General features: G+C 37.1%; 1 protein-coding gene across 2 annotated transcripts in view; it reads right to left on the bottom strand.

Annotated features, from left to right (window-relative positions):
- Positions 1-1,301: 1,301 nt before the first annotated feature.
- Positions 1,302-16,942, bottom strand: part of SULF1 (sulfatase 1) — a 61,252-nt gene continuing 45,611 nt past the window's right edge. Inside the window, exons 10-18 of one of the 2 annotated variants that reach the window (XM_075141681.1) lie at positions 15,929-16,175; positions 14,067-14,163; positions 13,887-13,981; positions 13,399-13,464; positions 12,763-12,935; positions 10,233-10,375; positions 10,006-10,129; positions 9,075-9,108; positions 3,738-3,867 (exon numbers count right to left, since the gene is read on the bottom strand). In XM_075141681.1, coding sequence (XP_074997782.1) covers positions 3,837-3,867; positions 9,075-9,108; positions 10,006-10,129; positions 10,233-10,375; positions 12,763-12,935; positions 13,399-13,464; positions 13,887-13,981; positions 14,067-14,163; positions 15,929-16,175 — 1,010 coding nt within the window. In that variant the 3' untranslated portion in view covers positions 3,738-3,836. Of the gene's footprint in view, positions 3,868-9,074; positions 9,109-10,005; positions 10,130-10,232; positions 10,376-12,762; positions 12,936-13,398; positions 13,465-13,886; positions 13,982-14,066; positions 14,164-15,928; positions 16,176-16,942 lie in introns of both variants that reach the window. The other variant, XM_075141680.1, reaches the window with a different exon arrangement.

Below are 16,942 nucleotides of genomic sequence, written 5' to 3' on the forward strand. Positions count from 1 at the left end.
CTTCCTGACAGTCACACCATGCACTGCTCATGGACTCGGCTGCCTCAGCAAGAAGTACTGTGCAGAAAGAAATGCAAAATATATTGGGATAGCAACATGCTGCTTAGGACACCTACTTAGGTACATGACAGCTTTTGGCCCCTCACCTTTGGGCTGGTTTAATATTTGATGCATGTTGCCAGAGAGCAAGGATCAGAGCTCATGGCTCCCTGTACCTCTTAGGTACAGAATAAGTCTCTTTTTAATTTTTTTTCCCTCCACACTCCTATAAGAGAGCTGTAAAAAATGCTCCCACCTAAACTATCTGATAGTTTGGAGGATAGGGTGCTGTCCTGGAAGAAGAAAGGTTGACACTTTCAAGCTGAGGAGGATGTGATCTCTTCCGTTTCCTGAGTGAGTACTCCAAGCTGTCAGGTAAGGAGGAAGGACAAGTGGGGTGAATGGGTGGACCACACTGTTGCACCATTCCCTTCTCTATCTCTACCCAAAAGTTAAGACAGAAGAAAACATCTTGCTTGGTTCTTTCAAAGAAATGCACTTTCGAAGAATGGAGGGCACGTGGTTGGTGCTGGATAATTCCCCGCACAAAGATATGAGAGGTAATTGTATGGGACCTTGCTTCAACTTGCCTTTGTCCTTAAAGTCCTCCCAAACTTGCTGGCTCAGCCTGCTCGGCACCCTGTTTTGAAATACATCCTGTGCTTGCCAGTGTGCTTTCCAGGGGCAGGCATCTCTCAGGGGTCTATCTAGCATTGCAGTGACTGATTTTTGAGCACTTAGGTTAACAGTTGGTCCCCTTTCCTGATTCCCACAAACATCACCTGTAACTTCATGTCTGCAGGAGCATTGGTGTCCAAGGACTGTGTAGAAGAAAGAAGAGATCCAGAAGCATAGCTTCAGAGGCTGGTTTTAGTTTATGAAGCTAATCTTATTCACAGGCCACCAAAGAAACATAAAGTGCAAGTAAGAGAGAGTTTACCTTGAAAGCTAAATTCCTTTTTGTGAAGACTTGTGCGAGGAGACACTCCTCCTGACTAGAGATCTGTGGTCCACTCTCATTAAGCCCTGCGCGTCCAGTCTGCTGCGCTTTGCTGTCATAGGGAGAGCTCTGCAGGGAGGAGGCAAAGCGGCAAAGCAGGGGATGGCACCATGTAGCATTGCTTTACTTCTGGGAACCGCTGGTTGTGCAGCTCGGTGCATTGACTTCAAGGAAAAAAGGATCAGATGAATTGGGAATTAAAAAAAATAAAATCACAGCATGTCTTAAACAAAAAATATATATTATTCACAATCTCCAGGAATAATTTATAACTAACAGAATGTAGTGTGTTACTTAGTTACCCATTGCTTTAAATGTGGATGGATTCTTAAAACTGAAACTATTAACATATTTTTAAAATAAATCATAATTAGGAGGAAAATTGGATCATCTGGACTTCTCTGAAGCAGGTAAAGTAAAACACTTTTTATTTCAAGAAATATTGCTTCTAGACTTTCCCGAAGCCAGAATTGTTCTATAAAAGTATCACAGAAATATTATACAAGATTTAAAAACACAGTCTGTATCCTAGTAACTTAAAACCTATGTACAAATAGCATCATTCATGACCATAAATACGTTTTTCTATCAATCAGCCCATGACACATACATCAGATAAAGAGCTAGTAATTTTAACATATGTACAGAGTCCATCAAAAAGACTGTTTCTTAAAATTATTAAAATCCTACTAAAAGAATCTCCTTTGTAAAAAGTTTCAACTTAAAATACAACACAATGAATGTAAGTTTAACCTGCAGTGCTTGCAATAGCCAAAAAATACTCACTACACTAAATAACATGTAACAGATAGGAAACACACCCGTGAATTGGACACTATGGAATTACATCTGTTTGAGGTAATTCTCTTTTGTTGTTGTTGTACTAATCATTTAGAAATTTATAAAAAGCAAGGGAAGATATTAAGTTTCGAGTAATACAGATTTTCAAAGTCATTTTTGCATTATACTTTATAAAATTTAATGGTTGGTAAAGTTCAAGAAAAAATTTAAAATACAACAACAAAAAGTATCTAAACTGCTATTTTTTACCTCATGTGCCTTTTGTATCTAGAATAATGTAAATCTAACATGATTTTATCATTCCCTTTAATGCTTGTTCAAAACAAAACAAAAAGAATTTAAGTCTCAAAATTCTAATAATGTTTTCAAGATATTGTTTGGGATAATAAAAATCAGATGTGGTGACAAAAGCATATATGCATTGATGTAAACCTTTCTACCAGTATCAGAAAAAAAAAAAGTCAAAAAAACCTCATGGATTTTTAATACTGACAATATCAACATATAGGGAAACAATCCAATTTAAACAAAGCCTCCTACAGTTAACAATCATTAGCCATACCTTTCTGAGAGTAAATTTACTTAAATCAAAGTTACAAAAACATGCAATATTTTTGCTAAAATAATATTCAGAGTCTGTTTCCACAATCCATGCTGATTACCTCTTTCCTGTCAATCTATTTATTGGTTTCACAATTACATGAGACAATGAGCAAACTAAGAACATGTAAGGTATTAGATTCATAAATGGTATGGCATACAGATTTTAAAAGTGCATTTTACTCAAAAGCGTGACGTTAGGAATTTCCAGTGGTTAAAATAATTTATGAAAAAGACATAATGCAGACAGATTGGGTGGACTGAAACATTCATTCATGGTGGGATCATTTGGAAATAGAGAAAGTAACTTGAACATCCTCTTCAAAGAAAAAACGTTTAGCTTTCGGAGAATGTGCTACCACATTTGAAAGTTAACACTGTTTCTTTCCATCAAAAACTGGAAATCTTGCTTCCCAGTGGGGAGAATTACTGTGAAAATTTGTGCGTGTGAATAAAACAAATGCACACAGACAAATACTGAACTGGGCTCAATTTAGCTGCAAAATGTATCTACAGTAAACATGAAATGTCAGTTGTCATGATTACCTTTATTAGTTTGCTAATAAGAAAAAGGAGAACTTATTTAATGGTTTACAACTTGATCTAATCCAAGGAGAGTGGAGCTGAGGCACTGCCTTCTACATTTAGGATTTGTGAAGTTTCCCCTGCAAGACTCTGCTCTGTTTTTTTTAAGAAAGTTCCTGTTTTCTGGGTACCGATAGCTGAATCCTTAATGGATACGTTTACAGCCTGATGAATGAGGGGTTCATCAGATCTCATGGGAAGATACATTTGATCTTCAAATATATCTTCCACAGCGTCATTATCCTGTTGAGTGTCTTTTTGAGGAATGCTGATGGGTTGTAGCATGAAGCTATGCCGGGACTCCAACTCTATCAAACCGTTTCCACTGAAATCCATATCAAAACGGTCTGATTCTTTATCCTCCATCCATTTTTCAGCTTGATGATTATTTCTCCAGTGTGCGTCATTCAAACTACTTTTCTCTGGAATATCATTGTTTAATTCAAGTTTCTTCTCCTGACTTAAATTCACCGTGCTCAAAGCGAGGGCTGCAAAGTCTGTTGGCACAATAAGCTGCAACTCTTCTGCAGGCAGGCCACTTGATTCTTCAGCAGAAGTCATTTCCACCAAGGTAAACGGCGTGGATGATTCGTCCCCTTCCCCATTGCTTCGAGCAGTGTTAGCCTTGTCTGTTTTATTTTGCTGGTAGTAACTGTTCAGCAGTGCAAACATTCTATCTACATCCTTCAAGTAATTAGTCCAGTCAGCCAGACTAAGTCTATAGTTGTATCTGTATTCATATACACTTTCATTCACACTGTACAAGTCTTCCAGTCCTTGCCAGTCGATGTCACCAGTGAAATCGGGCAGGTTAGCCTTCCCATCCGTCCCATAACTGTCCTCTGTTGAAAGAAAGAATAAAGCCTGATGGTGAACACCAGCTTAAAGGTGCAAGCAAAGCTTCCATGTGCATTTCTACTCCAATTTGCTTGAAAGCACCACTATTCATAACATATGTAGCTCAAAATGTAATACGCTCCACATCTGTCATGATTCTGGGCTCAGGTGTGTTCACAGCTCCCGCTGAACACACAGCAAGAAACTCCCTGTCTTCTGCTACACCCTTGGACTGAGTAAAAAAGCGCAAAATCTGGTCTAATGGGGCTTTGTGATGACAGTCAGAGATAAATCTTTCCTCTGGTACATCAAGGCAGGAAAGGTGCTTCAATATACAAATAATCCATTCGCCTTTCCTGAACACTCCACCAAAATATGGAATAAATGAACAATGGTTAAGTATAAAAGATGGGACTAACTCTGAAAACTATTAGAGACCCGAACTTCAACAACGCCCTCAGCAATTTGGTGTGTGAGCTTACTTTGTAAGCATTCATTTTCATTTACATGGAGCAATTAGGAGAAATAAAAGCTGTAAAAACTTAGTGTGAATTACTTTATAGGACTGCATCACTCTGTAAAATACTGTTAACATGTACATAGATATAGAACCTCCTAAGGGCTTTCTTTTTTTTTTTTTTAATTAAAAAAAAAAAACTTTCAAAGAAAATGTCTAACAGCTTTATCAAATAGTAAGTATGAATAAAGGGCATACATATGAGTCTATAAGTAGCAATGGAGCTGCATTTTATATTGATCACAGCCAGAAAAAGCAACGACATGAAGGAAACCCATTTCCAAAAGATTTTTAGAAGTCACTACAGTGACTATAGTGACCCAGATTATCGAATGTAGCATGAAATTTTATATGGACAAGTAACACTGAACACCACTATTTCATTTAATTCACTGCACAGACTGTGTTCAGTACAAAGATTTTATCAACAAAGTGGACTACAAGGAAAAACTAATCAGATAATGCAAAAGCCTGTCAGGGAAAGTGGCAAATTTGTCCTTACAAATGATGCTGTAGGCAATATTTAGTAATTAGTTCACTGGATGACTTACTCTTTTTCTGAAAATTGTACAGGCAGTAGGCTAGTAGTAATTACCTTGGAATTTCAAGTGGCTATAGTAAAACAGCGTGAACTGAGCACAAATACTTATCTATATTGAACCCTTCATCCCTACAGTGGGTTCTTGGCATCTCCATTAATTTTTTTGCATTTTAACTTGGCCTTTCTCATTGTTCAAGTAAAACAGAAGATACAACTTGTATCTATCACAGCTTATATTCTTTGCTTCTTTACTAGCTTGGGATTTGACAGCGGAAAGAATTTCTCCACTATTTAGTCCATCATATGGAAAGTCAGAAAAATACTATTATGGTCAGAAAAAAAGTTGAGATTTTCTTATGATGAGGGGCCTTATTCTGCACTAAAGGGAGACCACTTTCCATATTTGGAAACACCTGAATCTTTGATCTTAATTGATATTTCTTCACTTAATACAACAGCTATAAATATTTTACAATGTAAAATTTAAATATCTTTTTTTTTTTAAAGCAAGTTCTAGAAATATTTTTTTTGCAAACACTTGGCAAACTCCCTATTACAGGACGCAACACAAGCTTTTTGATCCAATAGGACAGCTATGACAGAGCGTCTTCCTTCTTTCTTTTCCTGAAGTAGACAAGAGAAATGAAATCATGGCATGGCCACGAGAGCCATCTTCATAAGACAAATTGTGGATAATTTGTTTCCTGAAACAAAAAATAATTAAATACTGCAGAGGTTTCAAGAAAAAAAGGTCTTACTATTCCACCGCTTAGAGGTATAAAGGGCCCTAGAAAACATCATATGAAGGGCTGCATCTTTGAGGAATTTAGTCGCCAAACCCCCTGAGAGATTAACCACACTGCAAATGCCACAATATTTAAATTTTGCTCTGTTATTATTTGCCTTGCTAGTTTCATTTTTTTTTATTTGCCAAACCAGAGCCTGTATAGGAAAACAAACTGCTGTGGGAAAGTCGGTGGCCAAAGTGATTTGGTATGTGATGGCAGAAACCGAAACCGGAGTGCTGCCGTTTGATGGGTAGCAGGTCTGGGGATGGACCAGGGCAGCGGGGGGCAAAGCACGGGCCAGAAAAGTGCCTTTGGGCCCAGAGGAGCATCTCCTGCCTGTCCCAGGCAGTGGGGCAGGGGGTTGAGCTGGGCAAGCCTGAGTGACAGGGTGGGCAGCGGGGAGGTCTGGGGGCCAGTGAAGAGGAGCAGGGTTTCCCACCAGCCTCAGCAGCGGGGCAACAGGGCTGTGCTGCAGAGAAGTAAGATCAGCAAGGAGTTTGCTGCATTCCTGCAAAATAGCTGAGAGGCAGAGTCAGAGCTACGTGGTCCTTCACGCTGCGTCTATTTTTTCCCCTCTAAATGTGACACTGTTTCTGCAGTCTCAGAGGAGTTTCACAGCTGGGAAGGCACTGAGAATTGTTGAATGATCTTCATGTCAAGCAGAAAAAAATAATGTGTTTAAACACATGGGACAGAGGTAACTTGTATTCATACATGTTAAACAAATAGGAAAGCAAAGTCTTAAGGTCCTAGAGCTGGTTGTATTTTAGTTGGCTGAGTGAGTCACCTCACAACTTAATTCCACAACTTAGCAGTAAGCATGACAAGTTTCCCACTGAAATCAAAGCATACAGTGGGAAGGAGAGAGGAAAGAAAAGGTTTTCCCCTGTAAGAAATCTCATTACAAATAGGTGTGAAATGGGAAAGTGCAGATGAGTTGCATTTGAGTAACAGCATGGCAGTGGTTTCCTCGATCAATATTTTGGAATCTCTCAGCTATGTCATAGACCCAAAAGAGAGAAAAATTGTTGCTAACTGTTCACAGTAAAACATTTTCTGATTTTTAAAAATCAAGCATTAGCTAAGCTTCACTCTCCAATTATCATACTCCGGAGTCCCATGACGCCATCCGTGGCTGCGTTGTCTCAAAACTAGTAAGGCATCTGGATATATCTCCACTCAGACTAAAGACAAGTAGGTACAATCATCTCCTTGGTGGCTTTGAAAAACCTCAGACAAGCAGGAGAGGAGAGAGGAGTGTGCAATTCGCACATCCTGTTATCAGCCATGTCTGCAGAGTTGTTCTGTCCATCAAAGGACACAGGTGACACAAGTTCTTCCCCACTGAAGCTCTCTCCCTATATGTTAAGCAAACAGCGCTATACTGGCTGTTTCCATACAGGCCTGTTGCCTCAATGTACTATACAAGTACAGGTGTACTTGTAACACCTGTAGCGCTGTACTAACTCAGGACATTTTGAATTGGAAACAGGTCTGAGTGGATGAACTACGTGGTCTGAAGGAAGCCTAAGGGGTAGTTCAGATGACTTAGCAGCATAGGGCTTTCCCTTTCTTATTCCGCTGGTTTCTCTGCAGGCATCAAGAAAAGGATCCTCTAAGAGGTCGTTTTAATGATTCCTGATAAATGGTGTTTTTTCATTTAAAAACATTTTTGTTTTAGAAAAGAAAACCAATTTCCACCAAGATGGGGCTTGAACCAAAATGTTGAACCCAGGCATCTGTGTATATTGAGAAACTGGGTGTCTGGAATGTAAGAGCAGAGCAATATCACTTGTGTTACACTATACCTGCTATTTATCCCAGTAGCATCATGTTTATTGACTTGATATCAGAAGTTAAAATGTTTTCATTATCCAACAGTGTAGCAAGATAAAATTTGAAAATTAATCCTGTGTGCTCTACTGTTTCATGCAATCCTACAATTCAAAAATGCCATTTCTGTTAGATCTGTAGTTAAAATGAGGAATGTTTACAAGGACGTCTTCTAATGAAAGACTTAAAAGCATAATTCTATCATTGTAGTAACCAGTTCCCACCAGGCTGTAATGAGCAATGCAGACAACTGGGATATAACCAAACAGAAGCTTATCACTTTCCTAGATCCCAAATTACTCAAGTGAGAAAATACAAAATTGGCTGCAAAGAAAAATTATCTGCTTAAATTTGAGATCTATAAAACATTGAAATACATTTTCTTAATTGTTCCCTGGCTGCTGGGAGCTAATGACAAGGTTCTTTTCAGAAGACCCTGCGAAAAAAGTTTTATGTAGGCTTTTATACTCCTTGGACTCCGTTTACATCTCAGGTAAACAATGTATATCAGGAGCTAATCCACCAAAGCACATGGAGAAGAAAATGTATAAAACCGATATACTGTGAAAAGGTATCAAGTCTCAATACAACATTTGACAAACTTTAATCTGTTTTTTACTTGAGTACAAGTATTGCTCAATGAACAGCAAATGCAGTACTGTTAAGACCAGAGGTTTTTCAGTCTCTTCAGGCTTTTGCTTTGTGTTTGACTGGTTCCTCCACCAGGAGAAACTGAGCTCTGCATAAACATGTAGGTACGATAAGTATACTTGCAAACAGATGAATATACTTGCAAACATCAGTGTTTCATGTGTTCCTCAGGTTCAAGCATTAGGTATAAAAAATCTCACCTGGTGCCTTTCCTCAGTTCAAATATTACAACCTTTTGAAGAAATTTCATTTCACACGTGTGTGATCTGGTCTGAAAGCGTTGGCCCCCCTACCTAAAAGAGCCTCATCTTTCTGCCATACTTAATTGACCTGCCTCCTGCTGGCTTCCGAGCACATGCTGTTCACATTGAGCACTGCTTTTGCTTAAAGCAGCATCTGCCAACATTTCCTAAAGCCAGTGAGAAGATTTTACTTTACTTCCATAGGTTTGATTAGGCTCTTTGGATACATATACCTCAGAAAGCTTTTTAAGCACTTTTGGCTTATGTTTAAAAAGCAGCTGTACAGACTTCCTAAATAAAACCAGAAAAAACCCCAACCCATTCAAAACCAACCCAACAACAGGAAAACAACCCAAAAGAAGTGATTCTTTTTGTGTCATTTTCCCTGTGTAAACATCTAAGAAATACAGGCATGGAATATGAGCTGTATGAAGTCTTGCTATGACAATAAGCTACGTTAAATGCAGAATGGTAGATCTAAAAAACAATGGCCAAGTTCAGTGTAAAGTAGTTAGAAAATGCATGCATCAAAAGCTATGCTGTGTGCAACATGGCAGGATACAGACATTAGTTGAAATGGGCTGGAGTCATGCAATTATTTGGAAAGAAGCTGCTGAGGAGAATAAAAAAGTGTGGATACCTGTGTGGATCATAGCTTCCTCCATCTTTATTTCCTGATATAGGAAAATACAAGAGTAACTTTTGTTAGTGTTTAGAACTTGTAAAACCATTCACAATGTAGTTTTCCATGCACAGCATCTAATTCCTAAAAAGAAATGTACTGTGTTAAATAAAGACAGAGCTGCAGTCCAACAAAGATTTCCTGGAAGTTTTATGTAAAAGAACTGAAAAACCACAGTTTTTCAAAAATAATAAAACCCCCAAACAATTAGATATTGTAAAAAAGAGAAACATTTGTAGGTGAAGAAAGAGATACAAAGATGCAACAACACAAAACATGTAGGAGGAAATATTCCTGTAAAAAAAATCACAATATTCAATCAACCAAATTTAAGTGCAATGAATTCCAGAGTAATGAAGTATAAATACCAGCTATTTTTGAACTCAGAAACTCTTGTAAAGAAATATTGCTTTCCTCAAAAATGGAGGCGACTACTGCTGATTAGAAGTTTGCAATGTTAAGTCTCAATTGTGGTGTAGAGCCTGAGGTTGTTCATATAGACAGACAGCAATTGGAATAAACACAGGATTTAATACCTCACCTGCTACTGGAAGGCAAAAACTAACCAAATAAATCCTGCAACAGAGAAAAGAGTTTTGACTATGAAGATCTGCATATGCTTGTTATTGATTAGTTCAAATAACATGATAGCCTTCCTGCAGCATTTCTGTCAAATCTTCTTGTTTGCCATCAATATCTGCCTAGAATAACCTGTGCAAACTTGCAAAGAAGCCTCCCGGTCATGCGGTTGTGCAGGATGGTGTGTGTGGATCCCTCCTAACTATTCACAGCAACACTTAGGGGAGCGACAATTCATGGATACAATTAGTACTGAAGCAGATGAAAAAAATGAGTAAAATGAAAATAAACACTTCTATTTTTCTTGTACCTGTTTCAAGTCCCTTTGGCCTCGGATTGCACTGCTTATAGCCTTGACAGCTTCGCAGTTCCATTAGCTGTATGTGTAATTGATTCAAAATGCCTCTTTCCACTGTATGTACTGTATTTGTCAGCTGAGAAAAAGAGGAATGGAGGGAAAAAATACTTGTTAGCAGAAATAAAAAAACCCTAGAGGGGTCTGGTGATCAACATTTTGTAACAGGGAAAGGGGTTTACCTGATAGGGATCAGTGTTCATATCAAAATATTCCAAAAAACCAGTTGCAAACTCACAAAAAAGAAAATTGTGGGTGTCATTGACTGTTCGTAAACACCAATAAGTGTTGTTATTCGAGCTTGTGCAAGCACAGAAAGAGCCCACTGTAATTAAAAAAACAAGTTATTAGCTTAGTGAAAAATAATATGCTTGTTTCTTCTACTAGTGAAACTTCTGTAGGTTTTCATGTACTTAAATTCTAGATCAATTTAAAAAAAATCTTCTATTTGAATAATCTTAGATTCTCATCTAAAACAGAATAAATGTTGCTAACATGTAATTTTCATGAACATACAGTTAACAAATGCAGAAGACAGTGAATCCTATAGTTAATGAGGCAGATTCTGTTCTGAGTTATATACAGTTTATTGGGAATGAGCAGAATTCAGACTTTACAAAAAAACAACACAAATCCTGATCCTTAAGATTTGTATACAGGATTCCTTGGAATTGCTTACTATACATAAGGACACTGTTCCCCCCAACAGTAAGCAACTTTAACCTAGTAGATGCAAGTACAACAGAAAATTACAGAATTATAAGCATCACAGAGGAAGGTCGAATTGCTAATTGATGTCATAAGTGAGATGGAAATGACACAGCAGTCAAGAAAGCGAGAGGCAGTGTATGGGAATGAGGCGAGTGAGAGAGATTAGGCAGTGAAGAGATGGTTTGCAAGCAGGGAGTTTGCCTGGCACCTTGAATGCAGGAAAGATGAAAGAACCAAGGTGGGAAGGAAGACCAATAGATAATCCTATGCCTCATTTCAAGCAGCTCTGCCTTAGTGACTTGAGTTTTCCACTTAACTCTTTTGAACTGCAATCCCGCATTTTGTTTATTTGATACACACATAAGAGGGCAATTGAAGCACTTGGGCCTTTGCAGGACAACCCCATGCAGTAACTGGATTACATCTTGTTTTCACTTTTCAACCTGGGGAAACCTAGAGCAGGCTTCCACTCCAGACTGAAGACACCTGGGTTCAGATGTCACAGTGATGGGAGCAGCCATAGAGGACACATCGGTATATCTTGTATATAATCTTGTTCTGACAGCAGAAAAAGCTGTAAGAAAGGTATCTCTCTTAATTTTCAAACAAACTGCTAACAAAGTTTTGCTGTAAAAGAATATATCCTTAATTCCAATAATAAAATATTAATAGTGCCTTAGATTTTTATTTAGATTTATTTAGATTTGTTATTAGTACTGTGACTAGCTGTAACGGTATCAATGTTTTGAACAAACTTCATGAAAATAGTAATGTTATTGGACCTTTTTATTTTTATGTAATGTGAATCAATATATTAGCTCTTCTTTAAGTTATGGACTGCGTCAAAGGGATGTTTTTTCTCACCATGACTGTTGCTGGAGCATTGCCAGAATGCACAGCAATATGAGAACGCTTTTCATAACTGTTTGTAACTCCACAGTTAAAAAGTAATAAGCCAATCTAATTGTTGCCTTTAAAACAAAAATCATGTATATGACTGCTTTAAGAACATCTTAAAATACAAAAAGCATATTAGCAGATGTCCTAGTGCAATCAGAACAGATTATGACTAGGAGACAACTTCTTTCTCCAAATGAAAAATTGTTCTTAGCAAATTTTCTGCTTGGAGTCAAATATGTTGTAACTTAATCATCATTTGATCTTGAAGTTTTTGAAAGTGAAGTTTTTGAAAGTAAAGTTTTCAACCACTTTTCTTCCTCCACCACCAAAGATGAGAAGGGTATTGTTTTGTTAATGCTGAATACAGAGAAATGCTGAAGCATGCCTCAATAGGATAGTTATCTATAATAATAATTAAATATAATTAAAATTATTAATTACATCAATAATAATTAAAAAGAATTAAAATATTTTCTAGTTCTAATATTTTGTTCTTATACATCAGGTGAGTGTTCCACAGTTGTGATTTTCAAATTCTTTTAGAATACAAAAAAATGGGAATAATGGGAAGAATTAATAAGGGATAGTATCTGTATTTTCTTCATGATAAGGTAAGTTGTTTATGATACACTTTGAAATCAAAATGATAAAATTAAAGTAGGCCTTTTATATGCTGAAGTTTGTGGCAACATTAAAGGTCAAGTCCCAAAAAGGATTTGTGACAATTGGAAGAATAAGATTGTTATTAATAACCGGAAACCCAATTAAAATTCCTATGAAATATTTGGTCATCTTGATCTCCAAGAGATGACACAAATCTCAGTGGCTGGTTACAAAAGTTTATGTTTTAGGGGCCAAGTCTCCTTTTTGTTTCTGCAGTGTTTAGCATCGAGCCTCTTGTGATAATTTCACATAAATAAGTAATGCAACAATTACAAGCATACTCAGGTAACATTCTTCCTTCATACTTCAGAATAACGGCAGCAGCAGCATTACTAAGTGCCAGTTCTTCAAAATAATGCTCTGATTGCATGAAGTGGAAACTCTGTAATACAGCAGAGGATAACCTAGATCACATCTGCACATGGAGGTAAGACTTACAGTTCCAGAATGGTGCTGTTTGCCAGTGGTTGTTGTCGTGGGTAAAACATGTCAGTCCAGGAAGGCTACACTCGTCTCCTTTCTTCTGGCGCTTTTTTCCCTTCCTTTCCTTCTTCCTTCTCCGGTTCTCTTTGAAGAGCTGCAGTTTGCCATCCACTTCCTGTGCTGCTTCTCTGTTCAGAGAGAAAGTTGGGCACGGCTGACAGAGAACAGTCTCTATTTGATTAACAACAGCAATAGAAGTTTTTACATCTTTCTGGCTTTTTTAAAGATGAGTAGATGAGAATATGCCCCTCTTCTAGCTCAGCTTCCACCCCAGCTGTTATGACAAGGTGTTCTCTTCAGTAAGCATGAGAAATGACACACTGTTGCATTTAGGTTTAACTGGATTTTTTAAAAAATCTTGAGGTCAATCAGCTTCTGAAATGGTTCATTTTGTCCATTTTCTATCAATAGGTTTTAAAAATATTATCCATAAACTTTCACAAGTCTGTCCTAGTGTAGGTTTCTTGTGAGAGCTTGCTATATGTGACTCTCTTTCCCTCGCCTCCTCCCTTCCCCTCTCCACAAAAACTCCTCAAGACACAAAAAAATATATTTCTCCAGTCACCAAAGAGAGGATAATAACAATCTTACTTGAAGGGATGAAGATGGCTCTTGAGTTTCTCTTGGGCCTTTACCCCTTTCTCTTTGTTGTAATAGCTACAGGGAAAATTATTAGGAATTATCAAGTCATGAAACCATTTTCAGCACAAAAACATACCAGAAACATACAATCTTTGACATTTTCTTAAAGAACTACACAGAATGACTTACGATTTTCACTTCATTTAAAGAAGTTATATCTGTGTGAGTGATCCTATGCTAGATTATAGCAAAACTACAGCTGGGTTCAAATATGTTAGTGGAATACAAATATATTTAATCTTAAAATTTTTACATTTATCTTCTTTTGATTCACAGTAGTTTCTACTCTTAAAAGTGATCTAACCAAAATAAGTACATATAGTGGTTATAAATACCATTAAAGTTTATGTTCGTTCTTTTCCATCTCAAAAAACTTGGAAAATGTATAAGCCTTAGTAATCGGTGTAGCTTTCAGTGTCCAATGGCATCTCTCTTACCTCTGTTTACTACAGTCACATTCATCTGGTTTTCTTCTTTTTAGGTGTCCTCTAACTTCTCTCAAATTCTTAATTTTGTCTTGGAGAGCTTCGATCTGCAGAGAATATTTCCGAGTCAGAATTATTCTTTGAAAAGATAGCAGTGCAAAGGCTTCACTCAGATTTTAGAATACCTCTTACCTCCTTATCAATGTAAGCCTTGTGGTCCTTCCAGGCTCTGGCGGACTGGTACAGCTCCCTCTCACAGTGAATAGTGTCATTTGGAAGAATAAAACATCTATAGACATGAGTTTAACAAATAGGAAAAAGAAGGTCAGTGGTTTCCCAATTGCCTACCCATTTCTTCTCTTTCTTCCAACATTCCTAATCAATTATTTGTTATACTTTGTTAAGAAATAAATAAACTCTACAAGGTCTTCTCATGTTGACTTAATAATATTAATAATTGCTTCAATCTGTTTTCTCTGCAAAATAAAAAAAAAAATCCTCATCCATGCCAGATGCTCTGTGCCTGCTAAGCAAAAATGCAATGGCACAGCCATCTTGGAGAGTCTTAATCCAATCAGAAATGAAATTGAAACTAAAATAAAAATCTGTTCAGAATTTAAAGCCTCTTAACCAAACGTGCTATTTAACCACCAGCTGCTGAGATTCCTCTTGCCACATGAATGTGACGCATCTTTCAAGAATGCAAAATAGTCAAAAACAGAACATACAGTCAATGGGCTAAAGATCCATACAATCAATAAAGGTCAATAAGAATCAAAGTTAGAGTAAAGAGTTCAAACAAGTGGTTAAAAAAAAGCCAACAGAACACTCAAGTTAACAAGCGATGCAATGACAAAAACATTCATACCAGTGCTTGAAAAAACATCTCTACCAAGAGAAAAAAAGCACATTGAAGGCCAAGGAGGTGCACTGAGATAGAAAATCCAGCAGACTACAAGCTGGGCTTTCAAAGTCTCCATGCTGACAAACAGAAATTCTTAATCACAGAAATATTCCAATTTTATAGACACAACCTTTCTTGGGTCCTGCTTCATCAGAACCCTTCTTTTAATTTTTGAGAAGAATAGCAGAAAGGAAGATTCAGATGCTTATCTCTTCTCATGTTATCCCATTATGTTTTTTTCTTCACTCAAAGAATTCTGAAAACAATACTGTATTCAGTAAAAGTCAAAACACTTTATGGAGAAATAATAACATTTCCAGAAAGCTATTTAAGGCTTTATTAATGCCATGGTTGGAAATTATCAACATAAAAAAGGGTAATTTTTACTTATTCAAAATTAACTTTTATGTTTTCCCTGATGTTTAAAAAAAAAAGAAGAAAAGAAAAGAGAGAAATGCTATTTACTTTTTAAATGCAATAAAAAGTATAAACCAGAAGATTTTTGTTGCCTGCATCTGCCTGGCTTTTCAGATCAATCATATTAGCCTTTTTAAACTAAAAAATATTGTGAGATTTTTGCCTTTTCATTCAGATTCAGTGCAGGGCTAAAAATTGAAATCTAAGCATCTTCTAGGATGGAAAATGATTGCGGGTCTCTTCAGGGATAAACAGGTCTAATGTATCTTAGCTAATATTACTGGCTGCAAACAACTAAGCTTTAAGAAAGATGATGTAACTGATCTAATCTGTCCTCATTTAGAGTGGGATTTCAGTCCTCTCAAATTTAGGCCTCTGTGCTAAGCTGGTAGCCTAGACTTTATAAAGAACAGCAGGAGTTTCAGCTTCACAGAGTGATTAATCCATCGTAAGAAGTGTGTTTCGATATGGAGGATGAATCTCCCTCTGGAGATGCCTTCTCCTCCTCAGAAATAAAACCTAAACTAGATGCCTCCCTTTAAAATACACATACTAAAGTTAAATGATTCCACCTACTAACAAGTACAACTCAGGTTTATCTGAAACCTACAACAATAGTTTTAAGTTCTTAAATGTTGTAACAATAAAATGGTAAAAAATGGAAAGAGAGAGAATACAACTAGAAAACGAAGACTTCATTTTAAGAAAAAAAACACAGAAAAAGCAATTGTACTTGTGCGTCACTCTGACAGAGTTGGGTTGTCCTATAGCATCAGTGCCATCAGCGATCATTGCGTCACCAAGAGCACCATCCGTTTCCTCTGCTTCTTCTTCATTTTCAGCATTGTGACGCTTGGTGATACTTTTGGTCTTTAACACCTGCAGTTCTTCCTCTTCCAGATTTATGTCATATATTTCACCTTCAAATTCCACAGACAAGGACCGGGTTTGGCGAGTGTGAACAAATCGGGGTTTGTATTCTGAAGCAGAAGAAAGAAACATTCCTGGTTGCATATACATATCTACATGACCCATGCCATGAGCACAAAGCATACTTCAAAGAGCAAGAATGCTGTTCAGTAAAAACAACTTATTTTTTCTGTGGCTTTACAGTAACTTATTTAATGATTTTTTGATATGTCAGGGCCCACACTTTCATGAGTAGCATGAAATTTCGATTGCTTCAAGGTTTGCATTTCATGCTAGTCTGACCTTATACCACAGTTAGCATCTATATCTCCAAATAAAATCAGTATCTTAGAAATCAGACATCTAGAAAGAGACACTCAAAAAATCAGAGACCACAGGATTAGAAACCACTTTAGAAAAGTAAACCATTCAGTACTGTGAAATAAGGTCATCACCTGTAAATTGGCATGTGACATAAGTTTGACTTATGCTTTAGAATAAAAGTTACTTTTTAAAAGGATAAAACCTTTTCTTTTTTAAAGGTAGGCTTTAAAAGGGCAAGAATCCATCATATATCACTGTATATGTATCTATATGTATATACGTAGAGGAATAAGAATTTTGTAAAGAAGAAAAGCCTAACAAAAGGCCTTTTTCTGATGCCCCCTTCAGATGTTTTCCATACTTCCCCTCTTCCTCTCCCCAAGTCACTTCCCCCCAGGTGCAATCCCCATTCAGCCTTTGCTGGTGCCCTGAATACACCTTCTCTTTCCAAGGTACACGACAGGTATCTCCCCTGAAAATATCACTTAGGGGAACATTGCCGAGTTTGAGAATC

This window comes from Calonectris borealis, chromosome 2 (assembly GCF_964195595.1).
Source record: "Calonectris borealis chromosome 2, bCalBor7.hap1.2, whole genome shotgun sequence".
Taxonomy (NCBI): Eukaryota; Metazoa; Chordata; class Aves; order Procellariiformes; family Procellariidae; genus Calonectris; species Calonectris borealis.